A 23,018-nucleotide genomic window follows, 5' to 3' on the forward strand; every position below is an offset into this window, starting at 1 on the left:
GGTAAGGAACTGTACAAGACAACAGATGTTTCAGGTGCAATTTGCTAGCTAAATCAGACCCACCAATCAGGGTTATATATGTGTGTCGCCCTAGACAGATACCAATAGTGCCTATCATCTGTGATAGATGCTATTGTACCTGACAGCTGTGAATACATGCGATAAGACTGGCTCCAGGAATGTTTGAAGAATGTACTTGTCAGTCTGCACTGCATTTGCATATTGCTCTTGTTCTGTCAACTCAGTGTGTGGCACATTGTAAAAATGTTAACTGTTCTTGAATTCTGAAAATAGATAACTCCCATACAGTGACCATCCTTCTACAACAAGGGCAATTCCTTGAGATGCTGAAAGGCAGTAAAACTTTTCTTTGAAGGCGAAGACAAAAATTTATTAAGGCATTTCCTAAAAAGGCTCTCCTTATGTCCCGAAATATTTATAACTGCGCAAAATGACATGAACTTAATTAATGCAGGGTTCAAGCACTTGAGGCCCAGTACAAACAGCTAAAGAGCAAAACAGAATGCAAGAGAGAGCAACCAAAGTGATCAGAGGGCTGGAGCACCTTTTTTTATGATGAAAGGCTACTGTCTTTTGGGTGTTTTAATTTGGAAAAAGATGATGGGGGACACATAATTGAGACTTAGGGTCCATCCTATCCCATTTTCCAGTGCTGATGCAGCCGTGCCAACAGAGTATGCCCTGCATCCTGCAGTAGGGGGGCACTCATGGAGACCTCTTCAAGGTAAGGGAACATTTGTTCCTTTACCTTGGGGCTGAATTGCGGTTGTATCAGCACTGGAAAGCTGGATAGGATTGGACACCATGCAATAATGCATGGTGTGGATAACTGGGACAGAAAGAAGGTTTTCTCCCTCACAATATTAGAACCAGGGATCATCCAATGAAGGAGATTAGAAAGAGATTTCTGAACAAGGTACTTCTTCACACAGCACACAATCAGTCTGTAGAATTCATTGACACATGATGTGGTGACAGCCACCAGCTTGGATTGTTTAAAACAGAATTGGACAAACTCATGGAGGGCAGTTTCTGAGGCTAGTGGTCATGGTCACTATGTGCTACCTCTGGGTTCAGAGGCAGGATGTCACAAGGAATTCCAGTTTGCAATGCTGCTGCCACCACTGCCTCCGTCATGCTCTGAAAAAAATCCTGCCCCTTATATCCTTATCTTCCTCCTTTACGCAGTTCTCTTCCCATACCAGGAAGTGCAGGACCCCTTTAAATATAACAAGAAAGTGCAGGGCCTCCTGGTATATTTAAAGGAATTGCATGAAGAAAGAGTAAGTTCCCTTTAAATAAACAAGGAAGTTCTATACTTCCTGGTTTGGGAAAAGAATCACATGACAGAGGAAGGTAAGGATGCAGATTAAAGCAGCTTTTGTCTGCACTGAGGTGGAGAAAGACAGTTGCAGGAGACTTGTGGTGAAGGGCACTCCTAATCCACCACTCTTCCCAGCACCTGCCCTGATGTGAACCACATCATTTGCTTCATGGCTGGGCCTGCCCTGGTTGCAGGAAGCAATCATAGGAAAGATGTATGCATGCTCTCCTGTTTGTCGACTTCCCAGAGGCAGCTATAGGGTCAGGCCACTGTGGGAAAAAGGATTCTTGACAAGATGGGCCATTGGCTACAAACAGCAGGGCTTTTCAGATGTCAGGGTTTGAAACTGTGACCTTCTGCAGGCAAAGCACATGCTCTACAGCTGAGCCATCCCCCCCCCCAACAATATTTACAATGGTAATTGCTTGTTTTTAAAAGGAGGTTTTTGTTAAACTCCAGGATTTTATGCAAAACTCCCTTTCTGTCAAGAAGATGGGATATCAAATACAAAATTATTTCAAATCAAATCAAAATTAGAATGGATGATAAATGTTTGCAGTACTGAGCAGAATTATGAGCTGCCAGCAATGGTGCAAAACTCCAATTTATGTTGAATTATTAAGCTTATCTCAGTGGTGGCCAACTTTCTACAGAGAATAGTCCAAGGCCAGTGTATGAGATAGTGCCACTCTAGTGCACATGACTGTTGCAGGATGTAGCTTTGCCTCTAATCTAGTGAGTCAGATAACAATAAAATGCAAGAGTTACAGGCAAGAGGGTAAGCCAATATTGTTTTCTGTCATAGCCAAGTCTTTTTTATTTATCTCCCGCCTTTCTTCTGTGGTAAGGCTCAAGGTGGTGTTCAGGGGATTCCTTGGTGGTCACCTACATAGGCCCTGACCAGAACAAGACCTGCTTAGTTTCAGCAAGATGCCTGCATCATGTGTCCCCAGATCATGCCAAGAGCACTTCTGCTTGTGTCTAGGCATACCACAAACTCCTAGCATCAGTGCCACCTGAAGCACCCCTGCCAACTGCAAGCAAACCAAGGAAGTATCTTTTCCCGGGTACTTTGTCATGACTAATGACATGTCATGATTAATGAATGAGGGCCCAGTCCTATCCATCTTTCCAGCACCAGTGCAGTTGCAATGCAACCTCAAGGTAAGGGAACAAATGTTCCCATACCTAGAGGAGGCCTCTGTGACTGGCTCTCCACCTCAGGATGCAGTTCACGCCCCATTGGCGCAGCTACACCAGCCCTGGAAAACTGGATAGGATTGGGCCCTCAGTGACAGCATGACAAACTCAAATGTTCAAGTTCACTTCCCTTTCCAGTTTCAATGAAATGAAAGCTGACTGGAAGAAAAAATAGCTAGAAACATGACAAAGAAATAAAGGGATATGTCCTTACCATTGGCCCCGGCTTCCCTGGCATACCATGAGAACCTCGACCTCCCTAAATAAAAGCAAACAAAACACGGTGTAAGTGAATGGAAGATCTTAATGTCTATTACCTTTTTAAAGCTGCCTCAACATCCAGTTTCAAAGTGCTACTGATTTGATTTTCCTCTCAAAGGTATATCAGTACTCCATGCAAGAGTGAGAAGAATCCTGGCTGTCTCCTCCAACATCCTCTGCTGCAAATGTTGGTTTAACCAACATTACCAACACTGTTTGCAAATACGAGAGCCTTTCCCAACCCTGGAAAATAGCATAACTACTTTCTGTTTACACTATGACACAAAAAAGCAATTAAAAACTTGTCTGACTGTAAAGGTTTTGGGCACAAAGTGAAGCTGTCAAGAAGTAATCTTTCAAGAAGACAACAGGTTTAAACTGGGAAGCAAAACAAAGGTATGTTTAGAATAGGAAGAATGAGACCAGTCATACCTGGTCTGTATGTGTTATTATCTATATATAAAAACAAATATAATAATAATACAGGTATATAATACAGGCATTTAATACAGGTATTTATATACTGCCTTTCATGGTCGTCAGATTTCTCCTCAGACTTTATTTCAAGGCGGTTTACATAGGCAGGCTATACTAAATCCCTATAGGGATTTTTACAATTGAAGAGGGTTCTGTCTTTCAAGAACCACAACATTTCAAATGGATCTTTTTATGATCTGGTATCACATTCTGGCCTCCAGTTTCCTCCCAAGCAAGCTGACAATCCTTCATATCTCACTTGAAGGTCGGCCAAAAAGCAGATGGAAAAACTCGGCTCGGCTTGTCAACTGCTTCAAGGTCTCGCCGTTCACGGTGCCGGTGGCCTCGAACTGGCGAACTTCAGCTGTTATCTTCAGGCAAACGGAGGCTCTACCCTCTAGACCAGACCTCCTGCCCTGTCATGACTGACTCATCAACACCCAGCCCAAACCACTGGACCTAGAAACATGAAATTCAGGAAGTATATTCCTTCCATGATGTAAGCATCCACAAAGAAGGGATTTTTAGAAATTCCACCTCTAAAATGGTGAAAAGGGGTAAAATGCGTTTTCACTGATTCCTCAATATCTCTTAGGCCTGATGAGACTTGGTTTTTGCGTACAAAGATTACCCATACAAATGCAGAAAACATAATTCAGAATTTTGCCCTAATCAACCCCTAAAGCAGAGCTTTTCGAACTGGGGCGTTGCGACGCCCCAGTCTGTGGGCCCTGGCCTCTGCCCCCTTAAGGGACGGGGGCAGCCAGGAGGCAGGGAGGAGGCAGCAGTATGACCCCCAGGATCGCGCTGCTCAGGGGCTTGGCTGAACTTACCAGAGGTGCTGGGAGCCCTGTGTGAGTGTCTTCGGGGCTCCCCGAGGCTTTAGAAGTGAAAGTGGAGCGATTGCCCCCTGCCTCCACTAAACTGGGAGCGCAATCACTCCACTTTCACTGTTGAGGCTTTGGGGAGCCCTGTAGAAGGTCATGCAGGGCTCCCCGTACCCCCGGGAGGCTTCAGGAGGCTCTGGTAAGTGCAGCCAAGCCCCTGCAGCCCCCTGAGTGCCACGATCCTGGGGATCGTGCCGCTGCCTCCCCCTGCCTCCACAAGAACTGAGAGTGGTTTCCAAACTCCCTGAGAGTTTGAAAACTGCTGCCCTAAAGGATCCACTGGTCATATGACGCTCCATAGTACCCGCTCCTGTTCTTCCATGGGAAGGATCGGTACTCCACTGCCCACTGCAGTACAATCCCAAGACTAAGTCAACCCTCAAGAAGAAAGTTTCCACAGCAAGCTTCTATTCCTACATCATGAGAGCATCTTGGTCAGGCAAGGGGAAGTCAAACACATGATGCACCTCTGCTCCCTCTTCAGTCAATTTTTGGTTGACGTGTATGCCAAAATAGAGACTGAGACATTGAACTACATTAGGAACAACCAGGCACAGCTGAGGACAGACAGCTACATTCACCAAAGTGGTGCAGTGGGGAGACAGGATTCTGATGCTGCTCAGCTGGGTCAAATGGTGGTGCTCTCATCATCCTTCACTGGGAGACCTTGCTACATGCACAAGCGGACTCAAAACGCCATGACATATGTCCACCACCATGGCCATTACAGGGTGTTGCCTGACATGGGATAGTAAATTTGAATTGTCCATTGCAATCAAACCAAAGTTAATTGGAGTCAAAATGGATTTAAAGTAGTTAAATACCATAGTAAAGCACGAGCATCACACTAGTTTCACTATAAAGGCATCTGAATTTATTATAAATGCATCATGCACATTTTGAAGTAAATGGTAGTCCACGGTATGCTGCACTAAATATGTTTGTCTTTAAAGTGCCACAGAACTCTATTGTTTTTTTGCACTACAAAATAACTACTTACTGGAGCACCCTGGGGTCCAAGTCGTCCTCTTTCTCCTGCCATACCACGGGGACCCTACAACCACAAAATCGGAAGAATAAGCTTTATGTAGGTCAATATTAAACAATATTAATTCAGTTTACGCCACCTGCCTGGGAGAATATGCCTCCCAATATTTGTTTAGTATGGCAGACTCTACAGACTTGTACTATTCAGGTGACTATCGACAGAGCACTGGTGCATGTGTGGAGTGGTGCCGCTCCAAGCCCAATGTTTCTAACCCAAAGTTGAGCCTGAGTCAATTATTCAGCACTTCTCCAGGTACGCATCGTTAACATTTTGTGTGGTTCCTTCTGAGCTAGTGGCTAGACTCTTTTTTTTCTTTTCTTTTTTTTGTTGGTTTTCTTTTTTTGCCTAAAGCTGTCAAAATATTCTCTTTTGTCTTGAAATGGGTGGCAGCAAACACTGAAACACATTTCAATGGACTTTACCCCCAAGTAAATTCTGCACAGAATCTTGTCTGGAACCTGAAATCCAGCTCTGTGCCCATAGAATTCCTAGCTAGGGCCTCCTTGAAGCAAGCAGGAGGACAGGCATGAGTGGTTGGCTGCTCAGACCTTCAGCACCTGTGCAGTGAAGATCCACTTTGAGCTCTGCAGGAGCTGCTGAAAGCCAAGAGAAGTGTAAGGACAATTGTAGCTCTTACCCGCATCTATAACTTTCAAGCCCTTTGTAGCCCTTACCCACATCTATAACTATCAGGATGATGGGCAACAAACCATTGAAAGTATTGTTTTAAAATAATGTTATCACACAGGCAGAAATCTCTAGAGATGATGCAGGAGATCTATGATTAGGATCACCTGAACCAGCTTCTGTCACATTTATCTAAATTGCATCCACACACCACTACTTGGGAATGTAGCATTGTGAGATTAGTGTTCAACCTTTTTTCTTAGGCCTTTCCCCAATCTAAATCCTCCCAAAGCTATTAGTTTCTAGAGGAGAAAAAGGCAGATATGGAACTCCTGAGAGGTATGAATCGCCAACATCACAGCTAGTTTGGTCTTTACATCCAAAATTCAAATGTTCACCCACAAGCAGTGACTGAAAAGGAAAAAAAGATATATCATTTTGATCTTTTTACAGCTGCTAAAATGCTTATTGCTCAATCAGAAAAAAGATGGACCAATGACCAGATTTAGTGTAACAGTTTTTCCTAAGATGGCAAGATTGTTCTGCACCATCTTTGAAGGTATAGTTCTTGAAGGCTTGGAAAGTAGCCAAAATGACCAAATCTACAAAATGCATTTGGGTGAGAGAAGGCATTCGGTTAAAAATAGAAGAAAGAAAAACTAACTGAATATAATACAATGGACACTCACCACAGGGCCTGTTGGACCCATCTGACCTGATGGGCCAGGTTCACCCTACAAATGCAATGAAAATATTTTTAAAACAAATAAATGTATCTTAAAGCTTATGAACACCATGGATTAAATAGTCATTTGTCATAGGATAGTCATACCACTGTGCGGTATGTGCAAAAATATATAAAAGGTAGTTGTATTCAGAGAAAATGAAACAACATTAAAATAAAAGAGATTAAGTTAAACATGACTAATTTGTTTCACTGATTTCAATGCTGCATAATAGGGATTCTTTTTTTTTTTATACAATCCTTAACACAATTACTTTTGAGTACATCTTGGTTTATAAATTATCAATCCTCAATTTATCTTTGATGATCTGAAGATTGCGAAACAATCTATCTGAAGCAGGTATTTACTTGAATTTCTCTGGCCTTTGATTTCAACATCAAAGGAAAGTCATTGTCCCAGGCAAAATTTCTCCCAAAATCAGTAAAAGATGAAGAAAACAATGAGCATAATAAATACTAGCAAGGTATAAAATGGGGCTTGACAGCAAACATTCAAAATGGGACTCTAAAGCAAAAATCTCAATGTGAGGCTGTCTCAAACATTGTCACAATCATAAAACCAGCTCAGAACAACTGTGGTTGGCCTAAAAAGTGATACATACAACCCCATGAATGTGTCAAGGTACTGTCCCTTTGGTACTGATGAAGACCTAGCCTCTTACTTTATCCTTTGTTGCACAATATTTTACTCTGTTTTTCTTTAAAAGTACAAGTTTATGAAACACTGTATACCAAAACTTAAGAATGATCAACATTGTATTCCTGCCACATGTGAAACATAGAGCCATTCGTTATGTGAAGAGGAAACAGAACAATTCTCCACACAGTGAGGCCATTCACATGACAAACTGCCTACCCTGATCATTATGCACTAAAATGATTACTGGACTGGGGCACCTTCCTTATGAGGAAAGGCTATAGCTTTTGGGCCTCTTCAGCCTAGAAAAGAGGCAACTGAGGGGGGGACATGATTGAGACATACAAAATTATGCACGGGAAGGATAAAGTGGATAGAGAGATGCTCTTTACACTCTCACATAACACCAGAACCAGGGGACATCCACTAAAATTGAGTGCTGGGAGAGTTAGGACAGACAAAAGAAAATATTTCTTTACCCAGCATGTAGTTGGTCTGTGGAACTCCTTGCCACAGCATGTGGTGATGGCATCTGGCCTAGATGCCTTTAAAAGGGGATTGGAGGAAAAATCCATTACGGGTTACAAGTCATCATGGATATGTGCAACCTCCTGATTTTAGAAATGGGCTACGTTAGAATGCCAGGTGCAAGGGAGAGCACCAGGATGCAGGTCTCTTGTTGTCTTGTGTGCTCCCTGAGGCATTTGGTGGGCCACTGTGAGATACAGGAAGCTGGACTAGATGGGCCTATGGCCTGATCCAGCGGGGATGTTCTTATGATCTTATTATGGGTTCTGAGGGGCGCAGCCACCCTGCAGAAGTCGTCCTATGGCTGCTTCTACTTGCCAACTCTAACATATGCTCCAGACCTTAACAATTCTTTTACTACACTTCCCTGTCCCCTTATGCAATTTCTACTCTCAGGCCTGGAAGCAGAAAGATTGGTTCTATGATGTTTCATTTAAGCTGGAAACAGGTAAACAGAAGCATGGGTGAGAGGAACTACTTATCTATTTTTCAAGGTACACACAGTGCAAAATAAGTGCCTAACCAACTCTTCTCCATGGCCTTCTTCTGACCTAATAAATCAAGCCTGCCAAATTAGCTTGGACAGAAACAGGTACCACAGGCATTGCTTCAAGAGTCCTGGTACATAAACAGGGATGTATTCATGGAATTTTGCAGTTCCAAATTCCTAACAAAAATAACCCTGTAAATTTTTACCTTGGATCCAGTAGCTCCATTTTCACCTTTGGGACCTTCCAGTCCTTTATGGCCCTGTGACATAAACAAAAAGAATAAAAATTACATAATTCAAATATACCCATAAAGTGAGGCAGAAATGTCTGAGGAAGAAAGCAGATGTTCACACTTACCCTATGGCCCTTTAAACCTGGAAGGCCCGGAGCACCTGGGAAACCTCGAGCACCCTGAAACAAGAGGAAATAGTCCACAATTCAGGGCCGACCAAAGACCTCCTGATGCTTGAGGTTATGTGCCAAGTGTTGCCCCCCGATTCAGTGATGTCCCAGCTTCTGCTCCCCCAATATTCTACCTCAGCACTCTCCTCCGCTCTACATTTCCTCTTCCTCTCTGTACCCTCTTCCAGGGAGTAGAAGGAGCAGGGAAAGCAAATAGACAGAAATGAGCACATCCCACCAAGCCAACCCTGCCCCAGTTAGAAGAAACACAGGGCTTTTGTAGAACTCATTTATGAACCAGTTGTGGTTCATGACTCAGCGTGTCATTTGTGCCTGTGGTTTGTTCTTCTTTCTGTTTTATTCTGATTAAAATAGCAATGGAGGTGATTGACACTGGGACTATGGTGATTGAGGAGAGGGCGCTTAACCCTTTCTCTTCATATCACATTCTCAATGAAACCAGCCGTTTTGAAGTCACAATAAGCCCTAGGAGGGAAGCCTCCACTGGCACCAACAGCAGCTTCCTTTCCAGGCTTATAGTAGGTTGGGGGGGAGGGGATTTTACAGTAATTTTGTGGCAAAATGCAGAAGCGTTTAATTCCCACTGTCTTTCATAGTCCCAGTCCTCACCCCCCTGAAACTCCTATTTTAATCAAGAAAAAACATAATCACAAATGACCCTTAGCCTGCAGTCCTAGATACATTACCTGGGAGTAGGTCCCATTGAACTCAATGGGATTTACTTCTGAGGAGACATGAATAGGGTTGGTATGTCACTGCCCAATCCTACCCATGTTCTGGTAGTGCAAACCGCATTCCAGCAGCATGAAAGTGAGGCAGCTGTTGGCCGCTGCTGGACCACTGCCACAAATGACAAATGCAAGTGGTAGCAGCTTCTCCAGTGACAGTAAGTTGGCATAGGGATGGGCAGTGGACAGAGACAGGGAGGATCTGGGATGGGATTGGGGCCACTGGGAGGCATGTTGCGGGTGTGCAGAAGGCAGTTATCAGTGGCAACAGTGGCGCCAATATGTCATACCCACTGCCCAGTCTCGCCACACTCCTTTGGGACCACTAGGACTTGTGCCAGGCAAAGAAGCTGATGCCAGGTAGACCCACTGGAGACCATGGCATGCCACAATAGGTAAATAGACATTTCTTTTACTTAACTCTCCATTGTGCCATGATCCCTGGTTGCCCAATAGGATGCAAAATAGGAATGGCCCCACGTCAGGGCCGCTTCATCCCACAGGCCAGCCAGGGATAGAATTAGGGTCAGAGTCACATCTGCTTTAAACCTTGCATTCACCAGCTAATAATGCTTCATATTGTATAATACTCATATTGGTGAGTATCTAGCAATGAACTCAGGATTCTGAGATCTTCAGCTTTCACTGTGGGTATGGATAGGAACTATGTAGCCTGGGATGCAGAAATGTACAGACGTTTCAAGCGTAAATCCCACTGTATTGATTTCAGTACCTGAATATAGTCTTTTTTACAAATTAAAGAAATGAGTTCTCATTAAGCCTTTTATCCACAGGAGAGAAGAACAGTGTTTTCATTATTGCTGTCAAAAAGATAGGTTACTGCTCTTTAATTAAACAAATCTAGGGCACAATCCTAACCCTTTATGTCAGTACTTTCCAGCACTGATATAGCGGTGCCAATGGGACATGTGCTGCATCCTGTAGTTGGGTGTCACTCACGGAGGCCTCCTCAAAGTAAGAGAACGTTTGTTCCCTTACCTCAGAGCTGCATTGCCCTTAAGTCAGTGCTGGAAAGCACTGACATAAGGGGTTAGGATTGCACCCCTAGTGGGAAATCATTCTGAGGAGTGCAGGCTCCGAAGGGGAACTACATGACAAGAGTTATGCATCTTCTGCCCTGAGTAAGTCATTTTGTACCAAAGAGAGACACTGTCAAAGAGCTGAACATGCCCTCTGCACTAATAAAAGGGCTTCATCTGTTATTTTATTTCGTATGTCACTGGCCAAACAGGAAATATCATCCACTAAATTAACATTGTTCTCAGAAATATCTCCTTAAAATATACTTCTTCTGTGGCCTAGATGTGTGCTGTGACAATTGTTAAACTCCCTTTTCTAATATAAATAATAAAAACAAAATGCATCCATTCACAGTGTCCACTTTCCTGCTTTTCTATATACAACCATGTTCTGTTTAGATGTCTCTCAGGCATCCTAGGAAGTCATGAAGAAACCATGCTTAAGTAACTGGGAAGAGGTTAGGAAAGTCCACAGGACTGGAGTTTCCACCATTTTCCCAATAAAACTACTGGCCACATAGAAAGGAAGAGCTTATCTGTTGGATGGCTGCCATTGGTCTGGTACCCTGAAATTAAGTCAGTTATGCAAGCAATGCTGCGGTATGTCCAGCAATGAGGCAGATACAAAACAAATCCTATGCCCCTTCTGCACTTTTTCATGCTGCCTCTTGCTGCCTCTGAGTTTCCTTCTATTCTCTTGGTGCCTTTCCTATAGTCCCCTCCACCTATTCATACCCTCTCTTTCAGACAGCTTGATCCAAGGAGGAGGGTGGGGCATGTTTCTAAAATGGGTCTAAGGGTCAAATTGCAAATTCGAATCCCAGCTCTGCTTGAGAAGAAAAAAGTGGGGTAAGAATTGTGAAGTACTTACTTGGCGTTCCGGAAGTTCGGGGCTGATGCAATGAGGTAATCACGTCACCCCCGACCTTCCGGTGAAAACACAGTTGTCAGTGAGAGCATGAGGCAGCTAGGCCCAGAGTGGATGTCAGCCCTCCTAAGGGTGACACCTGGTGTAGCCTATACCACCTGCAGCCCCATAGTGAACCACTGTTCAAGAAAGCATTTTTTTTTAATAATCAGTTGTCTTTGTAATTTTAGAAAAAAACAACTCTACAACTATAAATGTCATCACAAATCTCTTAATAGGGTTCAATGACCTTTACAGACATTTATCTGAATAGGACCATCAGGGGTTCCCTAGAAATAACATTGCAAGCCCCTTTTGTCTACCTATTTGGTTCTTCAGCACACATATAATACTAGGCTTAAACCCTCACACTGTGCTAGGTTCTTAACTTGTGCACAGTGTTTTGGGAATTCCCTCAAACTAGTAAATTAGATATTCAAACATGAGTCTTCTGTACACATTAGTAAAGCAGATGCACATGCACATCTTGTTGCACGCTTCCATCTGAAATGGATGGCTGGATCCTCATTCAATATATGCGGAGATATGCACCATTCCCACTCAGGGCCATCAGTTGCCTGCAGTTATGGTTGGTCTAGGCTAAAGCAACTGTGATGACCACTACATCATTCCTTTTCTCTACCTGTATCTATGACCACGACTGTTTCAGGAGATTCACTGCCTGGCATACTTCCAACCCAAGAAGTGTTTGGGCACAAGCCTAACCAGGTCTACTCAGAAGTAAGTCCTATTTTGTTCAATGGGGCTTACTCTCAGGAAAGTGTGGTTAGGATTGCAGCCTTTGTAGAACAAGTCTGGCAGGTGCAGTGTAACTGCTAACTGTTTCAAGATGCAGATCTCATAATACAAAGTATATTTGCTGATACCAATTCACACAAGTGGAATAAGTGACGTTCAGCACCCATTTGGGAGTTTTTCGACATTGATTTCAGGAGCACCAGGATTTCACTGTACAAGCTATGCAAGATAAATCATGATAAACATACTGTTGATCCTGGGAATCCAACTTCTCCTGGCTGTCCTGATCTGCCAGCTTCACCCTAAAGAAAGAAAGAAAGAAAGAAAGAAAGAAAGAAAGAAAGAAAGAAAGAAAGAAAGAAAGAAAGAAAGAAAGAAAGAAAGAAAGAAAGAAAGAAAGAAAGAAAACCTTTCAAAAAACATTTCTAAAGACATTTACAAATGTCCCCTTTTCATACTTTTCTAGTAACCACTGTGTTTTGGACTATGTAATGTTACAAACTTCAGATATCTGAATAGCCTGTATTAGCATTGGCAAATTCACTGGGTCCCACATTTTGAATAAGAGACATACAAATGTCTTCCCATGCTATTCTGGACTGTGTGTGTACCAAATTTCCATTTCCTTGCTAGCAAAAGAGTAGCTTAACCAAGTGGTTCCCAAACGTTTTAGCAGCCTAGAGGCTGCTGCATGATTTATAAATGCCAATGGGTGTGGCTGTATTGGTGATTGGAAAGCAGTGCCCCCCCAAGTTGCAGTTTGTTTAACTCTTGATGCACGTAGCCTAATCTGCCCTGAAAGTTTTGTGACCTATCAAAAATGGGGCCATGATTCACTGATCCAGTTTGGGAACCACTGACTTTATTTATTATTATTATTATTATTATTATTATTATTATTATTATTAACAGTATTTATATACTGCTTTTCAACTAAAAGTTCACAAAGCGGTTTACAGAGAAAAATCAAATAACTAAATGGCTCCCTGTCCCAAAAGGGCTCACAATCTAAAAAGATGCAAATGAATACCAGCAGACAGCCACTAGAACAGACAGTGCTGGGGTGAGGTGGGCCAGTTACTCTCCCCCTGCTAAAAAAAGGAGCACCCACTTGAAAAAGTGCCTCTTACCCAATTAGCAGGGATCCACTTTACAAGTTTGGGGCACACTATGAGTCCCCAGATTTGGAGGACTAATTAAAAGTGTTGCATTTCCAGGATTTCTGAGTCATCAAGGTGCCTTGAACTAAACATCTATCAAGTTCTGTAGCTCACTGTATCATAAACATTTCAACAGTCCTATCCGTATTGCACAGCAAGATTTTTTTTCTATTTGTTAAGGGATGAGGGAGTAGGAAAGTAACTGATTTCTGTTGCCTTCTGCAACATCCTTTCTATGCCCCAGAAAAGCTGCTGTGTCCAACAAACTGGACACAGTTTGAGCGGAGGCATTCAGGAGGTGTGCAGGAGACAGCAAAATGAAGGTGGAAATTGGCAAATCTGTGACCCACACAATTGATGCCACCATTTAGATCCAAAGCACAATAGCTGCTGTATAATGTCCTTCAACAAACTGGACTCAGTTTGAGTGGAGGCATTCAGGAGGTGTGCAGGAGACAGCAAAATGAAGGTGGAAATTGGCAAATCTGTGACCCACACAATTGGTGCCACCATTTACATCCAAAGCACAATAGCATAATTTGCTCACACCAGATAAATATCTTACAATAACACTGCAGTGACAAGGAGCAAGGCTTTTCCAGTAGTGGCTCTTTACCTCTGGAACTTCACACACTAAAGGAAGTTTATGTTGTTGGTTCTTTCAACCCTTTACAAAGACTTATGAATTTATTTTTTTTTGAAGAACGGGTTTGGTTTGTGACTGGTGATTGTTGTGACTTATGAGTTCTTCACCTTCGCTGAACTAGTTTTGCTTTCATTTTGCTTTTGTTGAGATTTTTAGACATTTATTATATTGTAAGTTTCTATTTTTATTAGATGCCACAAACATATTTTTGGCTAACCAGGCAGGATAAGCAATTTAAAACTTACATCTGTACCAGGTTTTCCTGGAGGACCTTCTGGGCCCCGAACACCCGCTGGTCCCTAGTAAAGATACATAGTTGAATTAACATATTACACAATATAGAAAAATATGGATTATTCTAGGAAAAAAAACAGGACAAGTAAAAACCAGATATCAATATTAAAGTTGTACTGTTAGAACATATTTTGACAGGAAATCTTATTAAAGCGTCATTCCACATAATCTCTGAAAAACGGTGTCATAGTCTGGATTTACAAGGCATAATTTTATTACTTTTTTTAACATTAGGGAAGGGTTATGCATGATAGACCTTACCATTGGTCCTGGGTCCCCATGTTCACCTGGAGGGCCTGGAGGGCCAATACCACCCTGAAATTAAGTATACATAGATTAGAAATTTATGAAAACGTGTTTGATTGTTTCCATTGCTATATTGTTTAGTCTAACAAGACATAATTAAATAACATTTGGGATTGAGTGGATTCAGTTTTGACCTTCATTATACTATACAAAGAGCCAATACTGTTTTTATGAAATTATCGGAATATTATTTGGGAAAAACTAAAGATAGATGCAGACTTTACGGTCTACTTTGCAGTCTCCCTGAGAGTGAGTGCACGCACGTGCACAAAATTATTTTAAACTAATTTATTGGAGATTGCAAGGTCCCAATTTTTCTTCATATTAATACAGCATATTGTCATTTTTACTTGGTGCACATTCTAGAATCAAACCACTTACAGGTTGTCCCTGAAGACCTTGAGGCCCTCTTGGACCCACAGGACCCTGGAGAAGAGGAGAAACAAACAGTTTGTGAACAGGTCAAATGAATCCATTGTCTATCAGTAGGCAACGTAAAATTGCCTACTTAGTATACATGTTTCATCCCATGAAAAAGAATTACCTAATTCCTTGCTCACACTAGCCTTGTTCTCACATTGAAATGGAAAACCTATATCTGGGCAAATTCTCTGCATATATATTTCTTGAAGAAGAGTATACAGCACAAGTGTGTGTGTGTGTGTGTGTGTGTGTGTGTGTGTGTGTGTGTGTGTGTGTGTGTGTGTTGTAAGTATATATATATATTGTATATATAGTATATATATTATTGATAAATAATATATATACTAGTGTGTGTGTGTGTGTGTGTGTGTGTGTGTGTATAAAATGAAGTATATATTGATATATATATAATATATACTTATATATACTTTATACACACACACACAAGTATACATATTGATAAATATATATGCTATTGGTATGAAATTTGCACCAATCACATTGTTCTCTTGTTCTTGCTTATATCTCCTTAGAACTGCAGCCAAGTACATTTGTGAAAGGGGAGGATAGGGAAGCACTGTGTTAACAGAATTGATATTTTCTGATTTATTAGGGCCAAATTCTATCCAATTTTCCAGCGCTGGTGCAGTCGTGCCAACGAGGCATGCGCTGCATTCTGTGGTAGGGGGACAGCCACTGAGGCCTTCTCCAGTAAGGGAACATTTGTTCCCTTTCCTCATGGCTGCATTCCAGCTACACCAGCACTGGAAAGTTGGATAGGACTGGACCATTAGTTAATTGCCCATGCAATCCACCCCCGGATAAGTCCTACCAAAACCAAACTAAGTGGCATCCTTACCACTGCACCCGGCATGAATCCCATTTGACTAGCAAGTCCAGATTTCTCATCCAGCCCGGCCATCTGAGATGTAAATGGCTGTAAACATTAGAAATTTAAAAATTAGCCTGGAAAGGTAATTTTTGTGTCATAAAGTTTTCTAAATTATGTTTTTAATCATACACAATGAGTTCTTCAAATGCAAAGGTACATTACACTTAAGATAACAGAATAGTGAGAAAAACTAAGCAAACATATACAATCACCATCATCACAATATAAAAATGCATTTATATTGATTTGGTTTTAATATTTCTTCTTTAGGAGATTTTGTGCTTACATGGCAGAAAACAGACCTCATGAAAGCTCTCCAATTCATCCCAATCCACATTTTCGTGGAATTAACAAGAGAGTTTGGACATAATGAGCCGCTTCCAAATGTAATCAATCCAAATTGTACAAATCAAAGGATAAAAATATTCAATTAAAGCCTGAAAATGACTTTAATGAGCCTTCAAAGCCAACAGCAGATTTCTCCTTGCTCTCAAGGAGGAATGGGTGTCACCTTAAGACACATGAGAAACAGTTCAGCTCCCGTACAACTGAGAGCACAACCCTGTGCAGTGGCATACCTGAGGGGGGGCAAGGGGGACAAATGCCACAGGCACCAGGCTGCAGGGTGGCACGCACCACCATCCACCTCTGCAGCACCCTCCACTTGCGCCAACTCAGGGCCTTTAGCTAGAGGCATTCTGCAGCCTGGGGAACCAGCACACTACCTCCTTGACCCTCTGAAGGCCTTGAAAGTCAAAAAAACATCATTTCTGGTTTCATGGATGAAACAGGAAGCGACACTTTTAAGTGTTTAGAAGACCTTCTGAGGGCTGGCAAGGCCTCCAGCCCTCAGAATGCCTTCTAAGGGCATTAATATTTCCTCCATGAAACAGGAAGTGATGTTTTTCAGTCCTCCGAAGCCTTTACAAAGCCTTCGGAGGGTTGGGGAAGGTGTGTGCTGCCTCCATGGGCCTCCAGAAGGGAGGGAGGTGGTGGCAGTCCATCAGGTGATGGCAGTTGTATGGCAGGCAGTACTGGGACCAGGATCTCCACTGATCCTGTGCATATATATTGAGAAGTAAATCCTACTGATTTCAGTGGAACTTGTTCCTTGATAAGTATGCATAGGATCACAACCTGAGAAGGGTTATAGTTTCATTCTTTTCTCAACACAGTTGCACTAAGCTTCTTCAACTAAAAAGGAAACATAGACTAAGGAGTCTAATTAAGGAGTTAATACAGATTTGATTTAGTAGCAAGAAGAGCTGTTCCCTTATTATTTAGTTCCTAGCATTGTACTTAGGGCAAGACTGGATTCATGAGCACCTTCCCACTAATCTCACCAATGACTGAACAGGGAGATCTCATGTTAGCTCAATGCTTGGAACTTCCAAAATAATTTTTAAAAAATACGGTAACCATAGGGATCTAAATTTGTATCAGGGCCATGGTGGTGGGAGGGGAGACAGCCCAACACTTCTTCCCTTTATAGGCCGATGCGATCCAAATCCAGACCTCTCCTGGTACCACTGTATACATGACATCAATATTGCACTGAAGCCAACAAAAGGATTTCCATCAGTGTTAGGGATCTTTGGACAGAACATACTCCAGTATTTTACAGCTTTCCCTAAAGACCACAGATTCCAAGGTTCATTAATCATTTGTGTTCGAAATTCATTCTCCTATGATCTGCATTCCATTTGTTTCCAAAGATGTGCCAAGTTTAATTAAAAAGAGAATGTCTTTTCCTCCCATTACGCTTTGGGGTTGCAAAGTTCAAGAGATGAGCACAAATTACATTTCCCTGGGCTCTATTTTTAAAAAACAAAAAAAAAAAAAAAAACAAAGACAAACCTTACCCTCCTACCTACTAAGCATACAACAACCCTGACCTATCTCAAGGATGCAACACAACGATCAATAATACTTTCAAATGTAATTAAAAAGGAACAATTTATAATTAAACCAGCACTGATTAAATCTTCTGCAAGTCACAAGTGGCTGAGGTAAATACCAATGTATTTAAATACTCTAAATCACTGCTTGCTGCATGCAAACACGCTCTGGCCTTGCCAAACACTTGGCCTTTCCAATGGCATCAGGTTCCTGACATTTCACCAATGAGAGTCAGACACAACATTCTTTTACAGCATAAAGGATGGCAGCTTTAGATTCTGTTGTCATAAAGGAAACCAACATTTCAGACTCAAAAATTTTCTGAAGTGCATGGAATGGCAGGGCATACTTTTTATCATTTGGATTTGCATGAACCATGTTCTCATAAAAGTTGAGGTCTTCAGGAAGTATGAAAGAAAAAGAAAACACAGAAGAGCAGAATCAATACATACAATGCATTTGACAATGACCCTGAGGCATACTGGCAAAATGTTTGGAAAATCTCAGTTTCCCCATGAAGTTCTACACTGAGAGGAAGTAGAACGAAACAATGGTGCTGGGACAATAGAACAATGGTGAAGGCCTTGGCATGCTACTTCACCTCCCTATCTCAACAGAGCTCTGAGATAAAGTCATTCTGCATTTCTCAATCCCTGCCACCAATTGTGCCAGGATCACCTTTGCCCAGTCTCAGCATCCCATGAGACTTTACATTCAGTAGTAGCCACGGGCAGCAGAGACGTGGCCTGGTCTGTATAACAGCAGGAGGGCCTGTAAATTCAATATAGGAGGGCCAAATTCGCAGATCCTGTATCCGCGGTTTCTCTTATCTGCAGATTGGGGATGCACGAGGCCCCACTGCACACCCCCAAACAGGGGGGAACTCTGCTCCCTTCGCCTCCTGAGGGTCTTCTGAGCTCAGCAGAGGCCACACACCTCTGCCCACCTGCATGTCCACTCGGCCAATTCCAGGGAAAAAATGCCAGTTTTTTTTGTAAAATCGTAAATGATGTTTTTATGCCTTAAAAAGGCATTATGAGGGATGGTTTTGCTGAAGAAAACATGACTTTTCCCCTTGGAATCGTCATTCTGAGCCCGGCAGAGGTCTCGGCTTGGCTCAGAAGACCCTCTGAAGGTTAGGGGACCCTCCGAAGGTGAGGGGAGCAAAGGGTGGGGGAGCCATCCCCTTGTATCAGCAAATTCAGGTATCCAGAGAGTGTTCTGGAACAGAACGTGTACTTCTGCATTTATATTGAAGGCTTGAATGACATTAAATTTCAGCTTAGTACTCCAAATTCTGGATCCTGCACAATGGTGTTCTGATCTCTTCTTCTTACAGTACCCTAAAAAAGAACTTACTCTGCCTATTCCATCTGGTCCTGTGGAGGGCTGTCCAGGAGGCCCAGGGTCACCAGGTTGACCAGGTATACCAGGTTCTCCATCTACTCCTGGAGGACCACGGGGACCCTTAAAAGAAAGGTAGGATAAATCAATACAGGTATTTATAGAATATACACATGCCAACAGCATAAATTATAAATCCATTCCACAGTACAGATAGCAGATATATCATTGGCGGAGACACTGTTATTGCGGCTATTTATCCAACAATAGCTGCATAACAATAAAATCAAAATTTACAGTTATGGTATGAATAACATAAATTTCCAGTTATCACACATAAGCAGTAAAGTTTGAACCTGCTTTTTAACAAATAGACCATTTGTAATCATATACAGATTCTATTCATTTCAATGGAACAAAAGAACTTCTGGTGGATTGTGCCCATTGTGGGTTTTCTAAAATGCCATACGATTTTGCTATAATTTTCCCAAGTAGTAAATATAACTTTTAAAATATCAGATTTAAATTTTTTTAAAGGGCCCAATCCTGTCCAACTTTCCAATGCCAGTGCAGCTGCAGTGCAGCCCCAAGGTAAGGGAATGTTCCCATACCTTGAGAAGGCCTCTGTGACTGCCTCCCCACCACAGGATGCAGTGCCTACCCCATTGGCACAGCTGTATAGGGAACTAGAAAATTGGATAGGATTGGGCCTTAAGGCTGTAATCCTATGCACGCTTTCCTGGGAGTAAGTCCAATTGAACTCAGTGCAACTTACTTCTGAGTAGACATGCATAGGATTGTGCTGGGAAAGCATTAAACAGTGTTGCACAACACGGTTGCAGTGTTGCACAGACTGTTTATGATGAAATAGAAATCCCATGAAGAAACAGATATGTAAAAAGATGGAATGCATGTCATAATTGATTCATCATCTTAGGCAGTGGTTCTCAAACTTTTAGCACCAGGACCCACTTTTTAGAATGAGAATCTGTCAGGACCCACCAGGAGTGATATCATGACCAGAAGTGACGTCATCAGGCAGGAAAATTTTGATCAATCCTAGGCTGCAATCCTACCCACACTTATCCAGGAGTAAGTCCCATTGTCTATCACTGTTAAAAGTATATACATAGTAGCCTATTGTAAGTACAGATCTGTCACATTTCCCCAAATGCAGTCACATACCACGGGAGCAGCAAGTCTAATATATGAAAAATAAAATATTGAAATGAATGGGGGCCCACCTGAAATTGGCTCGTGACCCACCTAGTGGGTCCTGACCCACAAGTTTGAAAAACACTGATCTTAGTGTTTGAGAAACACTGATCTGTCACTGATGTTGTTCAGCAGGTTTGACGTGTATTTGAACAAACTCTCTGGGAGTTTGAACCCTGCTGTAAGTTCTTGCGGGGGAGGGAGAGGCAGCGACATGATCACCAGAATCGCGTCACTGCTGTGGGGCGCAGGGCTTTGCTTAGACTTATCAGAGGCTGGGGCAGGCTCCCAGGGGTGCAGGGAGCACCACACCAGCCTCTGCAGGGCCTCCCGAAGTGCACAGACACTCAAAATAACAATCATGACCCACTTCCGGCTTTCGGTCATGAAACTGGAAATAGGTCGCGATTGTTATTTTGAGATCTTGTGTACTTCAGGAGGCCCTGCAGAGGCTGACTTCTGGTAAGAGACTTCTGGTAAGTCTGAGCAAGCCCCTGCATCCCTAGACAGCGATGCAATTCTGGCGACTGGGTCGCTGACTCCCCCCTCCCCACCCCTTCAGGGCGCAGAGGCCAGGGCTGTTTGGCTGGGGCATCGTGACTTTGAGGATTCAACACAGGCAAATTTGCCGGATATTTTTTCCCCCCAAACTAATACTGAAGAACTTCTCAAGCTTCATGGGACACCATCCAGATTTATATTGGCATAACTTTGCATAACAGCCTCTTCCTACATGTGAGTCACGTATTAATAATTCAAATAAGCTGTTTAGAAGACAACTGGAGGAAGTTTTTTAAAAAAAACCATTGGGAATATTTCAAGGATCAGTCTGGAGCAAAATCTGAAGTAACTGGGTAGCCTAATGCACTTCAGAACATTTATGGCACAGCACTGCCTCTTTAATTCTGAATCAATGAGTCAGTGACAGTGTGAGAGACTAGGAGAAGAATAAATAGGCGTTTAATTGTATCAGGAAGGCATGGAAAGCATGTCAACCATGAGAATACGAAAGAGCAGTTTAGAGTAAATTGTTCAAAACACCTATCCTAACATATTTGTGCTTCGTAAGTTATTCTACTGTGTGTAAGGCAGCCATTCTCCCGATCGCCCAAGTACAAGCAGGGAGATCAGAGTTCGTATGGCCTGGCCGGAACTTGCGAGCCCCTTCCCCTGCAAGGGGATTGGTGGAGGGCTGTGGCTGGGGGGAGCAGAGGTATTTTAAGGACACAGCAACAGCCCCCCCCCTTTCCTTCTTTGCCCGTGGGCACCAAGCGGAGAGCACGCCACACGCACCAGAGGCTCAAAGGAGAGGGATCCTCCTCGTGGTTTGGTGAGACAGGCCGTGCGGTGCCAGGGTGGGGGTAAGGGAGCATTCCCCCAGGAAGGGGAGGCTTTTGGGAAAGGACTTGGCCCCCACACCCTGTCCCCACTGAGGCTGGTGGGGCGGCTTGCAACTCTGGCTGACTGCCTCGTGGCCGGCTAGGCAACCCCCCCCCCCCCAGTTGGGAGCATAGCTGGCTCCGGCAGGTCACAGCAGCAGGCTTCCCCCCACCTGCGGCATGGGCAAGCAGCCTGCCCCTGCCGGCAGGAGCTGGTAGGCGCTGCAGGGGTTAGGGACAGCCGTGGGGGTTGCCGAGGCGAGCCCCCCCACCTGGCGGCAGCCGGCCCCTCCCGTCCCTCTCCCTTCAAGTTCTTTTTGTTGCGCCACAGGAGACGGCGTTGTGGGTGGGACTACTGCCCCTACTCCTTAAGAAAGGGGGGTGTTCTGGTGCTGACCCACTTAGTGGGCATAATGCACCTAGGCCTTTTGGAAGAGGGGAGGAGGTTCTGTTAACAACCTGCGTAGCCGCTGCTCTTTAGCGAAGGCTGTTACCAGCCCACTTAATGGGTGTGCTGTCCCTGTGCCTGGGGGAGGGGTGAAGATTGGTTACAAACCCACTTACTGATTTGTGGCCCCTTCTTCTTTGAGAGGGGGTCGTTCTACTAACAACCATTTAATGGGTGCTGCCCCTCCTCCCGGGACAGGGAGATGTTCAGTTACCAGCCTGCTTGATGGGATAGTGGCCCTTCTCCTCGAGAGAGAATTTTCTGTTAACAGCCTGCTTAACAGGTGCTCAGCCCCCACGGCTTTAAGGACAATGTTATTACCAACCCACTTAATGGGGTGTGCTACCCCTGCCCCCGTGGGAGAGGGGTGAAGTTCTCTCAACAACCCGCTAGCGGGTAGGCTGCCCCGGTTACTTGAGAGAGGGGTGAGGTTACCAACCCACTTAATGGGGAAGTGGCCCCTCCCCCAGTGGGTGAGGGGTGATGTTCTGTCAACATCCTACTAGCAGGTATGCTGCCCCTTTTCCTGAGAGAGGGGTGAGGTTGCCAACCCACTTAACGGATGAGTGGCCCCTCCTCCAGGGGTGAGGGGCGAGGTTCGGTTAGCAACCTGCTTAATGGGTGTGCTACCCCTACTCCTTTGAAAGAGGGGTAATGTTGTTACCAACCTGCTTAACAGGCCTTGTTACCAACCACTTTAATGGGTGAGCTGGCCCGGCTCCAGTGGGAGAGGGGTGATGTGCTGTCAACCACCTGCTAACAGGTACACAGCCCCTATTCCTTTGTAGAGAGGGGTGATGCCACCAGCTCACTTAACAGAGGAGCAGTCCCTGCTCTGGTGTTGGAGGTGTGATGTTCTGTGGACAACCTGCTTAGCTACCCCTACTCCTTTAGGAGAGGGGTAATGTT

At 43.6% G+C, this 23,018-nt stretch overlaps 1 protein-coding gene across 1 annotated transcript in view; it reads right to left on the bottom strand.

Moving 5' to 3' along the window:
• COL5A2 (collagen type V alpha 2 chain) overlaps positions 1-23,018 on the bottom strand; it is a 177,599-nt gene that overhangs the window by 53,814 nt on the left and 100,767 nt on the right. Inside the window, exons 7-17 of the mRNA XM_066612123.1 lie at positions 19,083-19,190; positions 15,792-15,869; positions 14,891-14,935; positions 14,465-14,518; positions 14,155-14,208; positions 12,352-12,405; positions 8,604-8,657; positions 8,452-8,505; positions 6,535-6,579; positions 5,171-5,224; positions 2,760-2,804 (exon numbers count right to left, since the gene is read on the bottom strand). Of these exons, the coding sequence (XP_066468220.1) occupies positions 2,760-2,804; positions 5,171-5,224; positions 6,535-6,579; positions 8,452-8,505; positions 8,604-8,657; positions 12,352-12,405; positions 14,155-14,208; positions 14,465-14,518; positions 14,891-14,935; positions 15,792-15,869; positions 19,083-19,190 (645 nt within the window). The remainder of the gene's footprint in view (positions 1-2,759; positions 2,805-5,170; positions 5,225-6,534; positions 6,580-8,451; positions 8,506-8,603; positions 8,658-12,351; positions 12,406-14,154; positions 14,209-14,464; positions 14,519-14,890; positions 14,936-15,791; positions 15,870-19,082; positions 19,191-23,018) is intronic.

This window comes from Tiliqua scincoides, chromosome 1 (genome assembly GCF_035046505.1).
Source record: "Tiliqua scincoides isolate rTilSci1 chromosome 1, rTilSci1.hap2, whole genome shotgun sequence".
NCBI lineage: Eukaryota > Metazoa > Chordata > Lepidosauria > Squamata > Scincidae > Tiliqua > Tiliqua scincoides.